Source organism: Plectrocnemia conspersa, unplaced genomic scaffold (assembly GCF_051122295.1).
Source record: "Plectrocnemia conspersa isolate PC_06_02 unplaced genomic scaffold, ASM5112229v1 ptg000006l, whole genome shotgun sequence".
Lineage (NCBI taxonomy): Eukaryota > Metazoa > Arthropoda > Insecta > Trichoptera > Polycentropodidae > Plectrocnemia > Plectrocnemia conspersa.
The window spans coordinates 20,526,318-20,542,854 of NW_028277170.1; the positions used below are offsets into that span (position 1 = coordinate 20,526,318).

The 16,537-nt window shown below is 30.3% G+C and overlaps 1 protein-coding gene across 1 annotated transcript in view; it reads right to left on the bottom strand.

The window, feature by feature from the left end:
• Positions 1–16,537, bottom strand: part of LOC148234477 (proton-coupled amino acid transporter-like protein acs) — a 51,507-nt gene that overhangs the window by 13,173 nt on the left and 21,797 nt on the right. Inside the window, exons 4-6 of the mRNA XM_088188403.1 lie at positions 11,259–11,326; positions 11,049–11,132; positions 2,436–3,248 (exon numbers count right to left, since the gene is read on the bottom strand). Of these exons, the coding sequence (XP_088044529.1) occupies positions 2,436–3,248; positions 11,049–11,132; positions 11,259–11,326 (965 nt within the window). The remainder of the gene's footprint in view (positions 1–2,435; positions 3,249–11,048; positions 11,133–11,258; positions 11,327–16,537) is intronic.

Below are 16,537 nucleotides of genomic sequence, written 5' to 3' on the forward strand. Positions count from 1 at the left end.
TGGGAGTGCGTGACAGCGTATGGATTGGGCTCTGTAAATTTCGTCCAGGGCACCATGGATGTGAAAATAGATAAATATGTTGTATAAAACGACTTTATTCCAACCCTTGAAAAACTTTCTCAACATACTGCTGAACCCATTTTGCAAGACGATTTTGCGCCATGTCATCGAGCTCATTCTATCGTCCAATTATAGTTTTTACATTCAAACTTTCACTAAATCAATCCTCTATCTATAAATAACAAAATTCAAAGAATTAACATGGCCAGCAAACAGCTCTGACCTGAACCCAATTGAAAATTTATAGACAATCATAAAACAACAATAAAATAAAAAACGAACAAAAAATTTAGCCGAGCTGAAAAAGCATATCATGAAAGTGTGGGAAGAGAAGTTCGATCTTAAAATAATTTAAAATCTGTATTTATCGATGCCAGGCAGAATACAAGAATTTATTAAAAATAAAAGTGAAATTACATGGAAATAATTTTGTTAAAATTTTATAAAAGTAAAACAAAAAAATTCCTTTCTATGAATAGAACCAAAAAAATAGGTCATGCGCACGTGTTGAGTTAGAGACGCGCCATTATGCACCTGCTGGGACGACGAAAAAATACACTTTACCCCAAATTTACGCAGTCATACGTTTCTAGTTTTATAATATCTGTATTTTTAAACAATATTAACGGAAAACGAAAGTAAAAAAATATAATTTTTTTATTATAAATTCAAAAATGTGTAAAAAAATGCATCAAAATTTATAAAATAATCAAAATACATCATGTAAACTTTCGATTCGCAACAGCTGTATATATTGTTAAGAGGTCATTCAGTGTAATGAACTTTATTAAACATAGATGAAGAAATCCTTTGAAAGATGTACACTTAGAAACAGCCCTGCGGCATTGGAAGAAAGAAGTACTACTGAATTTCCTTTTACATTGTTTTAAAAAAATAGATATGTACTAAAATATTAAAATGTCTTTTAATAAATTAACTTACCTATAAATTAATTTTATCACAATAGCACCCGCCAGATAAATTATATTTTACTGGTAAAAATATATATCTACCGGTGAACATGTATTCCGATATAATTTCACTAAAATGATATGTTTTTAAAAATATTTTCGCGATAGATTCGAGACATTTTTATGAATTTTATTTGTGGGATAACATGAAAATGTCTGGTTTTGTATCAGAGACGTAATTTCAGCTTTTTACAGGAAGGTGAGAACAACATTTGCTTAGTCAGTGATTGTTTTTTTTAATGTTTTGATTTCATTAAAATGCATAGTATTTCATTAAAAGACTTGCATTTTTCTGGCTAGATTTAAGGAAGCGCAAATGTCTCATGCTTTTTTGACTCTAGTGCAAATGCAAATGCATTTTGTGACCATATTTTAAATTTCACACCACGAAAAATTAAAAAACATTATCTATTGACTCAAAATTTTATTTCACGTTGAAACAGTCAATTGAGAAAAGGATGCTAAATAGCAAAAATGTTGTCAATCAGACAACCATTAAATAAAATAAATGATTTGTAGTATTTACGAATTAATTTTCGAAAAGACATCCTGAAAAAATATTGCGTTTGATATATGCAATAAATTCTATAATTCTAATTTAGATCTAATTATTACTCTAATAAGAATTCGTTCAAGATCAATACAGTTTCGCCACTTTTGTTCATCAAACTTGTCGGACCACCTTTGTTACTTTCCGATCCTTCAAAATACGTTGATCTGTGGTTTCTCAAATTTCATTCGGACATTAACATCAACACTAAGAAATTGAATCGAGATCAGACGAGAATTGGACAAAACTTTGCAAATCACTATAAACTTTTATGCAAATATATGATGGCTTACAATTTTATTTTACATCAAGTCTTCACTTCGTTAAACTTTAAATTTGTCATATCTAAAGTTAAGAAAAAAATATGAGAAATATAATTTAATTTTTTATGCGTTTATTTTCGTATCGTATAATATAAAAGCAAAGGTAATTTGTTCAAGTGCATCAACTCAATATACTGCACTGACAGTTTGCCGTATTCAATTAGTGGTTACAAATTTCACAAATAAATCACAAACTAATCTTCATCACAGTGAAAATTGTTACCCCAAAATTGCGGTCGGTGTTGAGCACGATCACGTACGACCGAATCAACGATGCTACCGGCAGGATAAAGGTATGTATTTAATCCCAGAATTCCGTCGACAACTATCGATTGAAATTTTGCTTCAAGCGGCTTCAATACTCAACGACAGAGTCACAATAAAACGCAATTTGTGACAGTAATTAATTAAATAATTAATTGAAAAACATCGTAAGATAAACATGTAATCCAAAAGATATATAAAAAGGTTTTGTGTCTCTATTCTCAATGAAAAAAGTGCCGACAAAGTGAATGAAGACATGCAACTTACATCTCTTTGGTGGGTAGATTGAGCGTGATACTCCCGGCCGCCTCGTCGCCGAATCTCAAGTAGCCGAAGAGACCCATGGCCACGTACAGAATCACGATGACCACCATCCCCCGATTCAGCACTCCGGTAGTGCCACCGAAGCACTGGGGGGTCTTCATCTCGTTCTCCAACGGCAGCATGACTCCAATGGCCTCCAAAGCGAAGAGCACTGTTCCAAAGAAGAGTGGAAATTCTGCCAGTCTGCCGAAGGCGTGTCTGTTCTCCACCGACGGCGCTACGCTGAAGATGTAGTAAAGGATGACGGCAAAACTGGCGACGGTGAGAGCGTTGGCTATGGTGGAAAATGGGGTCAAAAACTTGAGGTTGCGCACCCAGTTGATCAGAATGAGTGGAAGCAGGATGACGGTCATATAGATCTTGACTGAGGTTTCGCGTTCCAGGTAGTGTTCGACGATGGAGCGGATGTTTTCGGAGACAAAGACCACGTAGACGCAGCAGGTGCCGATCTGGTAGACCAGCAGGAAGCCGTTGACCACTACTTCGGAGTAGGGCGCCATGGCCCTGCACCAACCAGGGCCTTCGAGCAAAGCCTCTTTTGCCACGCGAGGATAGCTCATCTTGGGCACACGGCGCCTCACGCAAAGCTCGTATTGCGCGTTGATCAGCATATGAATGCAGTAGGTGCACAGCACGCCGATGATGATGGTGCCTACAGTTCCTACTGCGTATCCTGAGTGCGAGAACGCGTTCGGCATGGCCAGGATGCCAGTTCCCAAGCTGCCTTTCAACAGATGCAGTAACGTCTCGGTGTTGCTGAAACATATAAGTCATAGTTGTAATAAGAAATGTATAAAGTCTGTCCCAGCAGTATGAACCTTTCTTAACATACGTTAGAGAAGTGCAATATAAAATAAATACATTTTCTTTATCTCAGCAAAAGCAAACAATACCGTCTAATAATTATTTTATGTAACAGATAAATAAACGCGCTTTTTTATGATAGGGATGGCTGGCGAAGTAAAAACAAAAGCAGGTATTACATACACGTAATTTGTGTGTAAATATTCCACGGAATATGCTTTATTAAGCATTGCTTGTATGTATTAACAATGATTCTCAATAATTATATTTAAATTAAAAAATGTATTTTAACACTTTACCTACCGCTCACGCCAATGGCGTCCTAAGTGTGCCGAAAGTTAAACACCGCATACGTCAATTGGCGTTCTGTGTATGTTTTCGTTTCCATGTCAAATTAAAAATATATGTTTAGTGTTTTATTTGCCTTTTTTTAAGAGATGACTAAATAAATGTATGAATTTTCGTTTTATTTTAATTTTTTTTTTTTAATTATATTTAGACAAATGCGAAGGTTTTATAAATATATTTTACATTTCTTTCATCAGGCAGTTTCACTACCAGACAAACTTATGTATCTTTTGATGTGGTCCGAATATTTTAACAAATTTTTCTAGACATGTTATAAATGTAACAATGCATCAATTCAAGCCATTATTAAGTGGTTCTCAACATGTGGTTCGCCAGAAATAGAAATTAATTATTACATTTACTTATTATTAGATTTTAAAATTGATTGATGATTTTAAAATTATAAGAGCAAGTAATCTAGGAATTTAAATAAAAATAATTTAAATTGAGTTAACCAGCGGTTCTCAAACTTTTTCAAATTTCTAAAAACTTTTATCCAGTTTGTGTATAAAATATGATATTTTATACACAAACATATAAATATGTATATTTAAAAATAATTTATTGGGTAAATAGGTTTATTTAGAAATAATGTCAAATTACATAAAATTAAAAAATACGATGTACATATATAAAAAGTACAAGACACTAAAAAGTTATCATATCATTAACCATTAGATAGTATTGGATTACTGAGAATCTCAAGATTGTCAGATTAGTAAGATTCTATTGTATTTTTTTCTATCCTGTTATAAGGAAATTCCAACATATTTTTTGTGAGTAAATATTATCTCCCGTCAGATAATACTGGCTTACTGGAAATACCGAATCTCAGTGACACATTATTTTAGAAAGTGTGAATTTTTTCGAGTTATTATTTTTGAATTATTAGCACGATACACATAAAAACTTATGGATAAGAATTAAGTTTAAGTTATACTATCGTGTAAAGTGCATCTGGTTTTCGTGTGCTCGAGTGAATATTCGAAAAATATTACGAACTGTTTATAAAACATTTTTTTTAGTTAGATACGAGTGTAGAATCTACGTGAAAATAATTACAGTTTATGTTATTTAATATAGTGTTAAATATATATAGATATTCCAACTGACAATGAAAATTATAGTGATAGTGATTCAGACTCCTATGTTCATGAAAGAAATCGTCCACATGCTATGATGCTCATGAGCAATGAGGAAGATGAACAAGAAAAATATTTAGAAGACACTTTACAAGACACAAAACTTTATTGAAGATGACTTGTTTCCCGTTATTGCAGAAGAAACGAATAGACACCATAATCAACACATCAACAGATACAAACTGCAAATAAAATCTAAAAAATGGGTGGATGTAACGGTACCAGAATTAAAAAATTGGTTTGAGTTGATATTGCTAATGGGCCTGGTAAAAAAAGGCTCATTACACCTGTATTAGACAATAAATCCACTAATAGGAACCTTGATATTTACAAAAACCATGAGTAGAAATAGGTTTTATCAAATATTACGTTACCTGCGTTTTTCCAATAATGAAAATGTTCCTGATAATGTAGGATTACTGTTCAAAGTACAAAAAATAATTGATTATTTCTCCGAAAGATTAAAAAATATGTACAAACCAAGCCAAAACATATCTCTGGATGAGGGTATGATCCCATGGTGTGGAAGATTAAATTTTCACGTATACAACCCCAGTAAGCTCACAAAGTACGGTATAGTGATAAGAATGGTATGTGAATTAGTGTCAGGATACATATCGAAATTTAAAATATATTCAGGACCTGGAATTTCGTTACAAGATTCAATATCACGCCTAACATCAGACAATAAATACAAATGGCATCATTTTTATATGGACGATTTTTATAACAGTGTTGAAATAGCAAAAAAAATATATATGAAAAAAAATTGAATCTGTGGTACCATAAGAAAGAATCGGGTTTTACCAGAATATCTGAAAAATGCAAAATTACAAATATTTGAAACCAAATATAAACGATATGGGGTAATATTGTTGCAATTGCGAAAAACAGTAAAAAATCGAGACACTTTAAACTTTCATTATATAACTAGTTATTGTGAAAAGTGATTTACACGTGAAAGACAATGTAAATTATCTTTGTATGTGCCTGGAAAATTTAACATTACGATGGAGTGAATTACAACGGTTAGTGAATATTTTATTGCAAATGAATTATATATCAGTAAACTCGTATTAGTAAAAATGTCACAATACAAAAGAAAAGTTTGCTTGAAAAAAGTTTTTACAAATTTAAAAAAGTTTGAGAACCGCTGGTTAACTCAATTTAAATTATTTTTATTAAAATTTCTAGGTTGTTCGTTTTTATAATTTTAAAATCAAGATAATCATTTTAAAAATCTAATAATAAGGAAAAGTAATAATTATTTTTTATTTCCGGCGAACCACATGTTGAGAACCATCTAATAATAACTTGAATTGATGCATTGATACATTTATAACATGTCTAGAAAAATTCAACGAAATATTCGGACCGTATCAAAAGATACATAAATTTAAATAAAAAATGTAAAATTCGCGAAGTTTTGCGAAAAACTGCCGGTATTTAGCGTAAGTTTGGTAGTGAAACTGCCGGTCGGTAAAGTGTTAATATAAATAACATTCCAATAAAAATTTTATTTTGTCTGAAACTAATTAAAACTAATATTAAATACAAAATAATTAAAATAAGTAATATTTAATATATATTGACGTGTGTTACTTCAAATCAAACTTGATATGCAAAGTGTGATCAAAAAATACAGGGAATAATTTTATTACGAATAAAGTAATAAGCTTAATTAATCTCCTTCAAAGTACATTTCTTAGCTAGCGATACAGTTATATCAGCGTTGATTCCATAAATGGAAGGCTTTTTTCGGAAGGGCCCTCTCAATGTAAAGAATAATGGCAAAACATTTTCTTTTTAGCGCGGTTTTTATTTTTGGGAAGAGCCAGTTCGAATAGTTCTAAATCCGAATGGAAATGTGGATCTGCATAGATATAAAGCTTTATTTTTGCCAAAAAATTGCGTTTTAATTAAAATATTAAGTAAATCAAAACGATAGCTGTCTGAGAATTCGAATGTTTTGATTTTGCTAATCAATAATCATGGTGAACATTCAAGCGGTATTCGGATTGATTTTTCGGTCAATCAATTATAATGATAATAATAATGTCAATACCAGTAATACCGGTATTGACTTTTTTCTCTTGGAAAAAAAATCATCACTAAGAATCTCAACATTAGAAAATATGAATATGTTTCGTTGTCAATGCAAAATAATATAAAAAAGGCGAACTAGATTTTGGAGAATGATGTTTCATACGTTAGATAAAGAATATTTGATATATTAACAATATGTAGATTAAACGACTGAGCTAAAAAAACTGCTAAACCGATTCGTAAGAGAAAGCCAATTTCCAGCATAGATTTATATGTAAAACTTCATCTTAATTCCACAAAAAATAAGCACAAACATGTTTTTATTGAATATTTCTAATTTATTAAAAATTATTTTAAGTAAATATTTAATAATTTAGCAATTACATAAAAAAGATTTATAATATTATTTTACTGCTACAAATTGATTTAGTTATATACGATTATTGAGTTTACCATAAAATAACGAAAGTCTATAAACCGAAACCAAAAAATCACTTTCTTAATTTTAATGATTTAAAATTTAATTTCATTATAAAGACATAACTTTTACACACCTATCAGTAATTTTTTAATTTGCTTTGATTCAAAATAATTCGACAGCTTCATTTTCATCTCTATAAAGTGTTGCATAAATCGAAATAAAAGAACAAGTAGTCAAAAAGAACAAGGTCTTGAGAATAATGTAGATGAGGTAAAACTTTCTTGATTTTATCAAGAATCAATTTCAATTCGACTTCTGTTGAGAACATAAGTTTGGCCAAGTTTTAGAGTTTCATTATGCATAATCTCATTACTATCACCATATACACATTTTTTTTCCAATGAGATTGTGCTTCAAGGTAGGTTTTGCTACTTTGGATAACGTATTTTACGACGATTATGTCGTACAACACATCTCCAGATAAAAAGTTATCAAAATATTGATAAAAGGTCACTCAGCCTCAAGATCGCTTAATTCGCTTAAAATCCATATCCAAGCCTTCCCAATTTTCTTAATGTGTTCTTAATATGCATAATTTATTAACCAGTTGATGCATAGTTTGAGTAAGATTTGCTTCCATTTCTACAGCCATGACATCATCGTCTATCTTTACTAGTATATAGTAATAGCCTTTTGGAGATTTTTTTAAATCTTTGTAATGCATCATATTTTTAGTGGCCATAGTGAGCAATTTTTTTAGCATGAAATATGAATAAATTTTTTATTTGGTAAAAATTCTGCTATCGTACATTTTTTTCCAGTCCAGATGTGTTCCATAACATATATAACAAAACACGCATATTATAGTCTCAGAGAACACTGTGATTCACCCCCAATAACACGCTCCAACTCCTCGAAAACACGTCTCGCTTGCTCTCACACCACGTTCAATCGATCCATTCTGTATATTCGTTTCTAACTACCATCCGGTATTGTTTTGTGTTATATGGCAGGGATTATCAACTTTTAATATAAATATTAACAACATTTAATTTTTTACCGCTAATATATAAATATTTTAGATTGACTAAAACATGAAGTCACATTTTTGCAGTTTTATGAGAGATTAATACACGCGATGCGATGGTTCGTACAATTCAAAAAAACAGATAGAGCTATCATCAGATCCTCTAAATCATTAAACGAGAAGGGAAAATTCACAGGTGAATCACTAGCTGATTTTTTTGAACAAATAGTTATTTTATAACAAGTTAACGAATCATTGAAATTTTTTTTTAAATATTTAAGATTTTTGTACTAGCTTAATTTATCAATAAACCAAGTATTGTATATTTATTTTTAGAAAAAAATACTGACGCTCGAATAAAAATAACAGGTGACTCATTAAAAAGTCGCTGGAGTTTAAAGGGTTAAATGCATTATAGATTGCAACGAAAAGAGTAACTAAGAATAAAACAAAAAACCGTAAAAATATTTGCTAATTTTAATCAATGAAAGCAATGATTAATTTGTTGCTATTTGCTGGTAGTTTGAAAGGCTTAGAAAAAGATTACCTTTATACAATATAAAGTTTGTGGGAAAACGTAAATCAGCTGATGTAAAAACTGCAGAAAAATTTCCGGAAAAAATAACGAAAATTGTAGAAGAGAGTTGGTATACAGCTGATCAGGTGCTCAGCGCAGATTGTATTGAAGAAAGATGCCAGAATGAACATATATTTTTAGAAATGTAAAACCTGCTTCTGGATTTAAAATGGCTAAAGTTATTTATAAAATCAGAATAAAAACTATATTTTGCAGAAGAACTGGAACGTATAAGGTGCAGAATTAAAAAAAAAAAATTTCAAATATCTCTAATTCCATCTTACAAGTTAAGAAAAGAACTTCAAACTACAAACGATCAATCTCAGAAAATAAAGCAATATTTATTTATTTATTTATTTATTAAAATTATAACCATCGTGACCTGACAGGCAAACCTAATGCGTCACGATAGTCAAAAGTACTAATACATCATAATACATACAAATATAAACAAGACAAAACAACAGACACAAATCACCTCAACAGGTGTGCATTGTCCCGTACGAACTGAACCAAAACTCCATATGTGCAAGAGAAAATGTCAATATTACTATGGACAGAATTGAGCAGATAAATAGCCTTGGCCAGAGAAGAGTTGGCAAGTGCTCCAGTTCTACACTTAACAGGCAAGAATAGTGGACGCGACCGAGAACTATAACCACCTTCAGGAGCCCACATTTGAAGCTGCTCGAGCACTGAAGGATTGTCTACGATGCCCTTGAGCAATTTCCAGAAGTGTTTAATTACATAAACACTTCTGCGAGTCGACAAAGAAACGTATCCCAGGGCTCCCAAAATAAAAGCACTGGGAAACAAGAACGGATAATACCCGTATTCCTTCAAGTATAAATATCGAAGAAATTCACGTTGTACTTTTTCCAGCTTCAATTCATTACATTGATTCGTTACGCCTGGGATCCAAATGATGGAGCTAGTTTCTAGTATGCTGCGGACTAGAGTATCATAAAGAGTGCGCAATACTAAAGTATTCCTGAAGTAACGCGCATTTCTCAAGATAAAACCGAGCATTTTTAAGGATTTGCTATGAGTCTCTGCAATGTGCTGGCTAAATTTCCAACGTTCTTCGAAAGTCACTCCTAAATCCTTAGTTGAAGAAAACCTTTCCAGAAAATATCCGCATAGATGGTATGAATATTTTGCCAGCGTTAATGACCTTGAAAATGAAATTGTGTGACATTTCTTTACACTGAAAGGCAATTGGTTATAACAAGCCCATTTCCATATAGAGTTGAGATCCTCCTGTAGGTCGAGGGAATCAGAAATCGAATGCATTTTCTTGTAAATTTTCAAGTCATCTGCATATAATAAAAAATCTGAATGCTCTATTGCTGTTTCTATGTCATTAATGAACAATAAAAACAACAATGGACCCAAATTGGATCCTTGAGGTACTCCAGTAGGGGTCTTATATCGTTCTGAAAAGGAGTTATTATACTTGACGAATTGATATCTATTGGTCAAGTAATTTGAAAATAGATTTATGAGATCTTCAGAAAACCCGAAATTAGATAACTTTTTTACAAGTAAAGCATGGTTAACTTTATCAAATGCTTTTTCAAAATCTGTTTATACGACGTATATAATAATAGAACAGATGGTGATGAAGATCCGCAAAAAAATTGTGTCGTTGGAACCTGATTTTAAATGACAACGAAAGTGATTGCTGATTGTGTCATGCTTATTATATTTTTAACTATTTATGCTCCCAAATGTTGCTAAATATTTTTTTGTACAACAAATAAATCTGGATTTAACTAATGGTAATATAAGTACAGTCCTTCCATATATATTTAAAATAAAAAAATATCTGTAAAACCAATGTATTTGTATGTAAATATATAATGTATGATTTGTTCCTCTTCCTAGAGCGTACGGCCGCTCGCTTTTATCTCTCTCACTCTCGTCACTTGACACGCGAGTGAACGAAAGAGAAGAGATCTCACCGCACGCGCTTGATATACATATGTGTACGTACGCATTACAAGAAAATCTGATCCATAAGTTCTCTTTATTACTACTATCGAAATTTAATTTAAAAAAAAAACATATTTTTTCAGAATTACTAAAGCTAAAAACTGGATAAAATGATTAATGGTGTCTCTTGGAGAGAAAGCTTTTTTCTTGATTAATGAATTATTATACATATATGTAGTAAAGTAAAGAGACTCACGTCGTAGGGTGCTTGATAACCCTGTTGGCGTATGGGTCATAGGGCTGCTTCCCATCCACGTCCACCGCAGTCGTGTCCGCCACGCTGAAACACAAGATAGACCTTGGGGTCGACTTTCGCAGAGATCGGCTTTCGCAGTTAAAGTGCTAGAGCAGTGTCGCGGCGAAAGGGGTGGTTTAGATCGCAGGGTCGCACGCAAGAAAGACTCACCTCCTGGTTGGGCTGGGTCCGTCGCCCTCAAAGGCCGGATTCTCCATAACGGCGCTGGTCCGCATCTCCTGCAACCATCGATTAGGTCAGGACCGTACTAACTGGTAAGATCTCGAGACGAAAATTTGAAATAGACTGGTTATTTGTAACAAAACTATCTACACTCACATATTATATGTATTATAATATATGTCCTGCCAAATTTTAAATGGCTCACCTTTATACGATGCAAAATAGAGTCTTAAAGAATCCTTTCAAATGGAAGAAAGACAAACATATTAAGAACATTACGCGTTATATGTAACAATAAATTAATCACTAAATCTAATTGAAACGGCTTAAATATTTGTTTAGTCTTATTTAGGGTACGTATATATTAATTACTAATTGATTTCTTGCATATAATCAATATTAAAATAGGCGTATAAAAAAATATTTAAAAGAATTTTTTTTTCTGTCGCATCCGTATTGCCTTATTCGATAAAAATATATTAGCATCTTTAGACAAGATAATTTATTAAGAACAAATCAACCTAATTTATATAGCAAGCTTTTACCAGAGTATCTATTGGAATTTTGATTGATGAAAATAATAATTACAAAAAGAAACACATTGTTGCTAAGCAAGTTACAATGGAAACAATATATGTCATTTAATTAAATATATTTAAAAACGAATGATTTTTTTAAACATACAGTACTAAATAGCGTTACGTATATAAATTAATAAGATATTATACAAAAATTCAATGAAATTTTATTTTACATTTTTTTTATTGCAAATCTGAACATGGTAGCCATAACACAAATAAGTTGTACAGGGTGCGGTATATGTTTTTACACATAAATCGCTTCTGAGCGGGATCTGCGCGAAGGAGGCGCGCGGGATTCGTTCCATAGAAATTTAGTCGCAATGGTTCGATTCACGGGGGACATTAAATAATATTAGATAGTATACGTACACATCCATAAACATTCATTTAACGTGTTATTATAAATTCATATGAAATTAGAAAAATATTGCATTAAATGAGCCGTTGATTTTGAAAGTGAGGCAAGTCCATATTATGTTATTGTTGTATAATAAATGATTTGCATTTGAAGTGATTTAAAAATATTAATAAGCAATAATAGACTAATTTTATTTTATTGTTTCTTAAAAATTTCATATGCAATAATTATATTCTTAATTTTTTTTTTAATAAAATGGACTTGTTCCACATTCAAAATCAACGGCTCAAATATTTAATACAAGAAAAAATATTTATGGTCCATTATTAACTCCTCAGCTATTTTAAAAATCGTTATTGTAAATGGCAAAGTCGTTGAGAAATTATATGGCTCGTGCTAGAGAAGCATTCTAATGCGCTAACGCTCTTGGCTGCGACAGCAAGAATAATAGAAGCGATCGCGACTCGCAGAGCATTGCCGAATTGTCGGCACTGCTCTTTATCAACTTTAAAAGCTGCTTTATTGTAATAAATCTGTAATAAATAATATAACACTCCTAGCAAAAAGTAACTAGGATAAAAATATGGATGCTAACCCTATATAGATATATCTTAATAATTTTATCAATTTTTATTGTTTAAATAGCTCATTTTTACACTAAATATACGGTCTTGGCAATAATGATGGGGCACCTTTTAAAATAGTGTGTAACTCTTTACAAGTGCATAGTCTGACCGAAATATTTTAGCAGGTAGTTTTTACCATAATTCTAAAAATTATACAAAGAAATTTGTCGTTTTTAATTGCACACTTAATTGCAGAAAAATACAGTTATGTTTAGTTGTGTGATTTTTGCTTTTATTTTACGTAATAGTTTATTTTGAATATTATATAAACATTAAAAAAAATCAAAAAAAAACGGAGGTTTTAGATTGTTAATCTATGGTATTCAAAAATCCTCAAAATAAAAAGTTAACTTATATGGTAAAATTACTTTAATTTGATTGATTGTACTAATCGCAGCATCGCAAATACGTCGCATCAAAATTGCGAATTAAATTTTTTTAACATTTTTATCATAATTTTCTGTTTTTATATATTATATATTATGATAACAATTATTTTATATTATATTTTTTTTATATGTTTTACATGAAACTAAAAACACGAAAGAGTACCATAAAATGATTTTTATGTCACTATGTTTGACGTTAACCAATGTATATATATATTTCATAAATTTAACTAGATTTTAGATTGTATCACAATAGTAATAATCACAATTGATAAAGTAAAGCAAATAATTTTTCTGTTGAAGTTTTAAGTCTGCGTTAAATTTTATTTATTGAAAAAATAATTTTAAATATGTCTAATTTAATTATGCTATTACTATTTATGGCTTTAATTATTTACATATTTGATGGTTTAAGATTAGACATTGTAATATGATATAGAAACAATCCACACCTACAAGTAAATAGTAAGACAACAGATCAAAATCAGTCAGTAAATTAGTGCTGTCAATTTTATTAACCATAATTATTTCAACAACCTACAATTAATAGATATCACAATGCATGACCTAGCTCAATTTGTTTTTAACATTCATGAGTGAGATTAAAAAATCTGTGATGATCAAACAAAATTATTATTATATAATCATCAATAATTTTTATATTTTAGTAATGATATTAATTAAAGAATATTTCGATTCAGATGTACCAATATATATATATATATATATTGATTTATTTTATTTATTAAATGAAATTAAGACATGTTAATCTAATGCGTGTTATGCTAATATTAAAATCATAAATATGACAATAACATATTTCACATTTATCATAAAGGGATCTCCTTTATAAAAAAATGCTAGAAATAGTACTTCTATAATAAAAAAATAACAATTTCAGCGAATGAAAAAATATTATATAAAAAAAATAGAATTAGAAATTGAAAATAATTAGCAATAAATAAAAAAGTCATAATCAAAAGCTCTAAATTCAATTAAGACGCAGTAGAAAAATCTGCAGCGGGCAAAATGAGGTTTAGACTATGCCAGAGATGACCTCAGAATCAGATGATGCTGACTTCTATTATATATTTTAAACCTTTTAACCAAAAAAGACCAAAAACATACGAAAGTATTTCCTTACTTCCATTGTACGTCCATAGCAGAGCAATAAGAGAAAAAAAAATTTAAGAAATGACAGATTTGCTATATTATATTCCACCAATTTATCATGAATATTTAAAAAAAAACTTTAATATATTTAAAGCTATTGTATTATATTTTATATTTGGAGAGCTCAATCAATAATAAATTAACCAGTTTTATATTTTAATTCTACATATCTTATCTTAGTGTCAATAATTAACTCATATATTATAGTTGGTGTTATTCAGAGGGCTTACATATATTTATGTATAAATATTCATTAAATTGCAGTCATAATAATTGAACCAGGGGTTTAAAATTGAGCTGTATTTTTTAAATCAGTAATTTTGTTGTGATGTGTAATTTAATTAAAATGTAATCGTTATATCTTTAATTTTAATAAAAAAACTTTGACATCAGATTTTTATAATTATATCAAAGTATTATTATATAATATTATATATATTATAGTTGGTGTTATTCAGAGGGCTAAAATATATTTTTGTATTGATAATCGCAATATAAGCGACTGTTAAATTGCAGTCATAATAATTTAACCGGGGTTTAAAATTAAACTGTTTTTATTAAATCAATAATTTTGTTGTGATGAGTAATTTAATTAAAAGGTGCGTTGTTGAGCACTCTGTCATTATATTAAATGATTACAATTAAATAGCAGTTGATATTTTAACAGTACAGACAATATACATTATGAATTGTTTTATAAAAATATAATTCAATTCAATTGGTAATGTATTGAAAAATAAATTAGTTTTGCTATTGGCGATATAAATAGCAACTTTTGAAACTCAACTGACTATTTATCAAAAAGGAACTGACTGTTTATAATAAATCAACTGAACATATATTAATATTAATTTAAAATTACTGGTCATTATATTGGTTGAGTTTGATATTATGACTATTTTATTTTAAATATCTGCTATGTTAATAATAAAAAAGTAATAAAATAAGCTAGTTTATATTGCGTCTAAGCACGTTATTATTTATTTATGATTTTATGTTATCGCTTTTGTATACCGTATGTTTAAACAAGATACAATGGGGGAGCGGTTAAATCTATATGTTCTATCTAGAACTCATATCGACTGCTAATATTATATGTATATAACAGATCATTTTACTGACCAATTACCTGTTCTCTTTGCATAAGCGGAAATTTACACAAGAGATCCAAGGCGAATCAACAGCTGACGCGCATCTATTATATTTGTCGCTTTATATAGCGCGTCAATGCGCTGATTCGAATTGATGCATTACTTTACCATTGTTTGTAAACAGATTTTTTTTAAGATTTGGTCCGATGACCGCAGCAGGTAGCGAACCTGCGTCGGTCAACGATGCAATTTGGCAAACCTGTTTTTCGCATTTATGCCACTGTCCAGAGTCCAACTAGCGTTTTATGGGTGATGCTGCGCTAAGGTTATTTTTGACCTTTAAAATTACTAGATACTAACGCTTACAGAAAGAATTAAGAACCGGTGCTAACCATGTATATTGAATTTCTGCGAATACATTTATCATCAGCCAAAGATACACCCATGGCTTTTCGGTCATGTAACTCGATGAACGGCGCACAGTGGGGTATTTGCCCGATCTGAGCGGTCAAAATTATTTCTCCACTTTAGTTGATTCCATAAGTGACCTTAGTCAAATATAAGTGTTAAAAAATACATTATTGAAAAAACTTTTTTTTTTATTTTTCATGAAATAATTCTTTAAATTGTAGGCCAGAGGAAGAGGAATTCCGTGTTGAACGGTCGTGCGAATTACACCGCGTCAAGTGTTAAAAATAAAAAATAAATTGTATATGTCACAAAGTTTGATATTTGCTGTATTTTTAACAAGAAAAAGTATTTTACTAGTATTTTATCATACTCGGTATCATTTTCATTTTTAAATATGTGTATATTTGGTGATTCTAAACAATTTTTTATTTTATTTTATTAGTACGCGATCCTCAATTTGAGGTTTACTGATTTTACCATGGTGATCATATTATTACAAAATAACAATCATTATGAAACTGTATTTTAAATTTGACGTTAACACGTCACCTAATTAAAAAGTTAAAATAGTTTAAAACGTTTAGGTCCTAACTTTCGCGACTAAGCCTCGTCCCATTTTTAAAAACAATGGTGTGCAA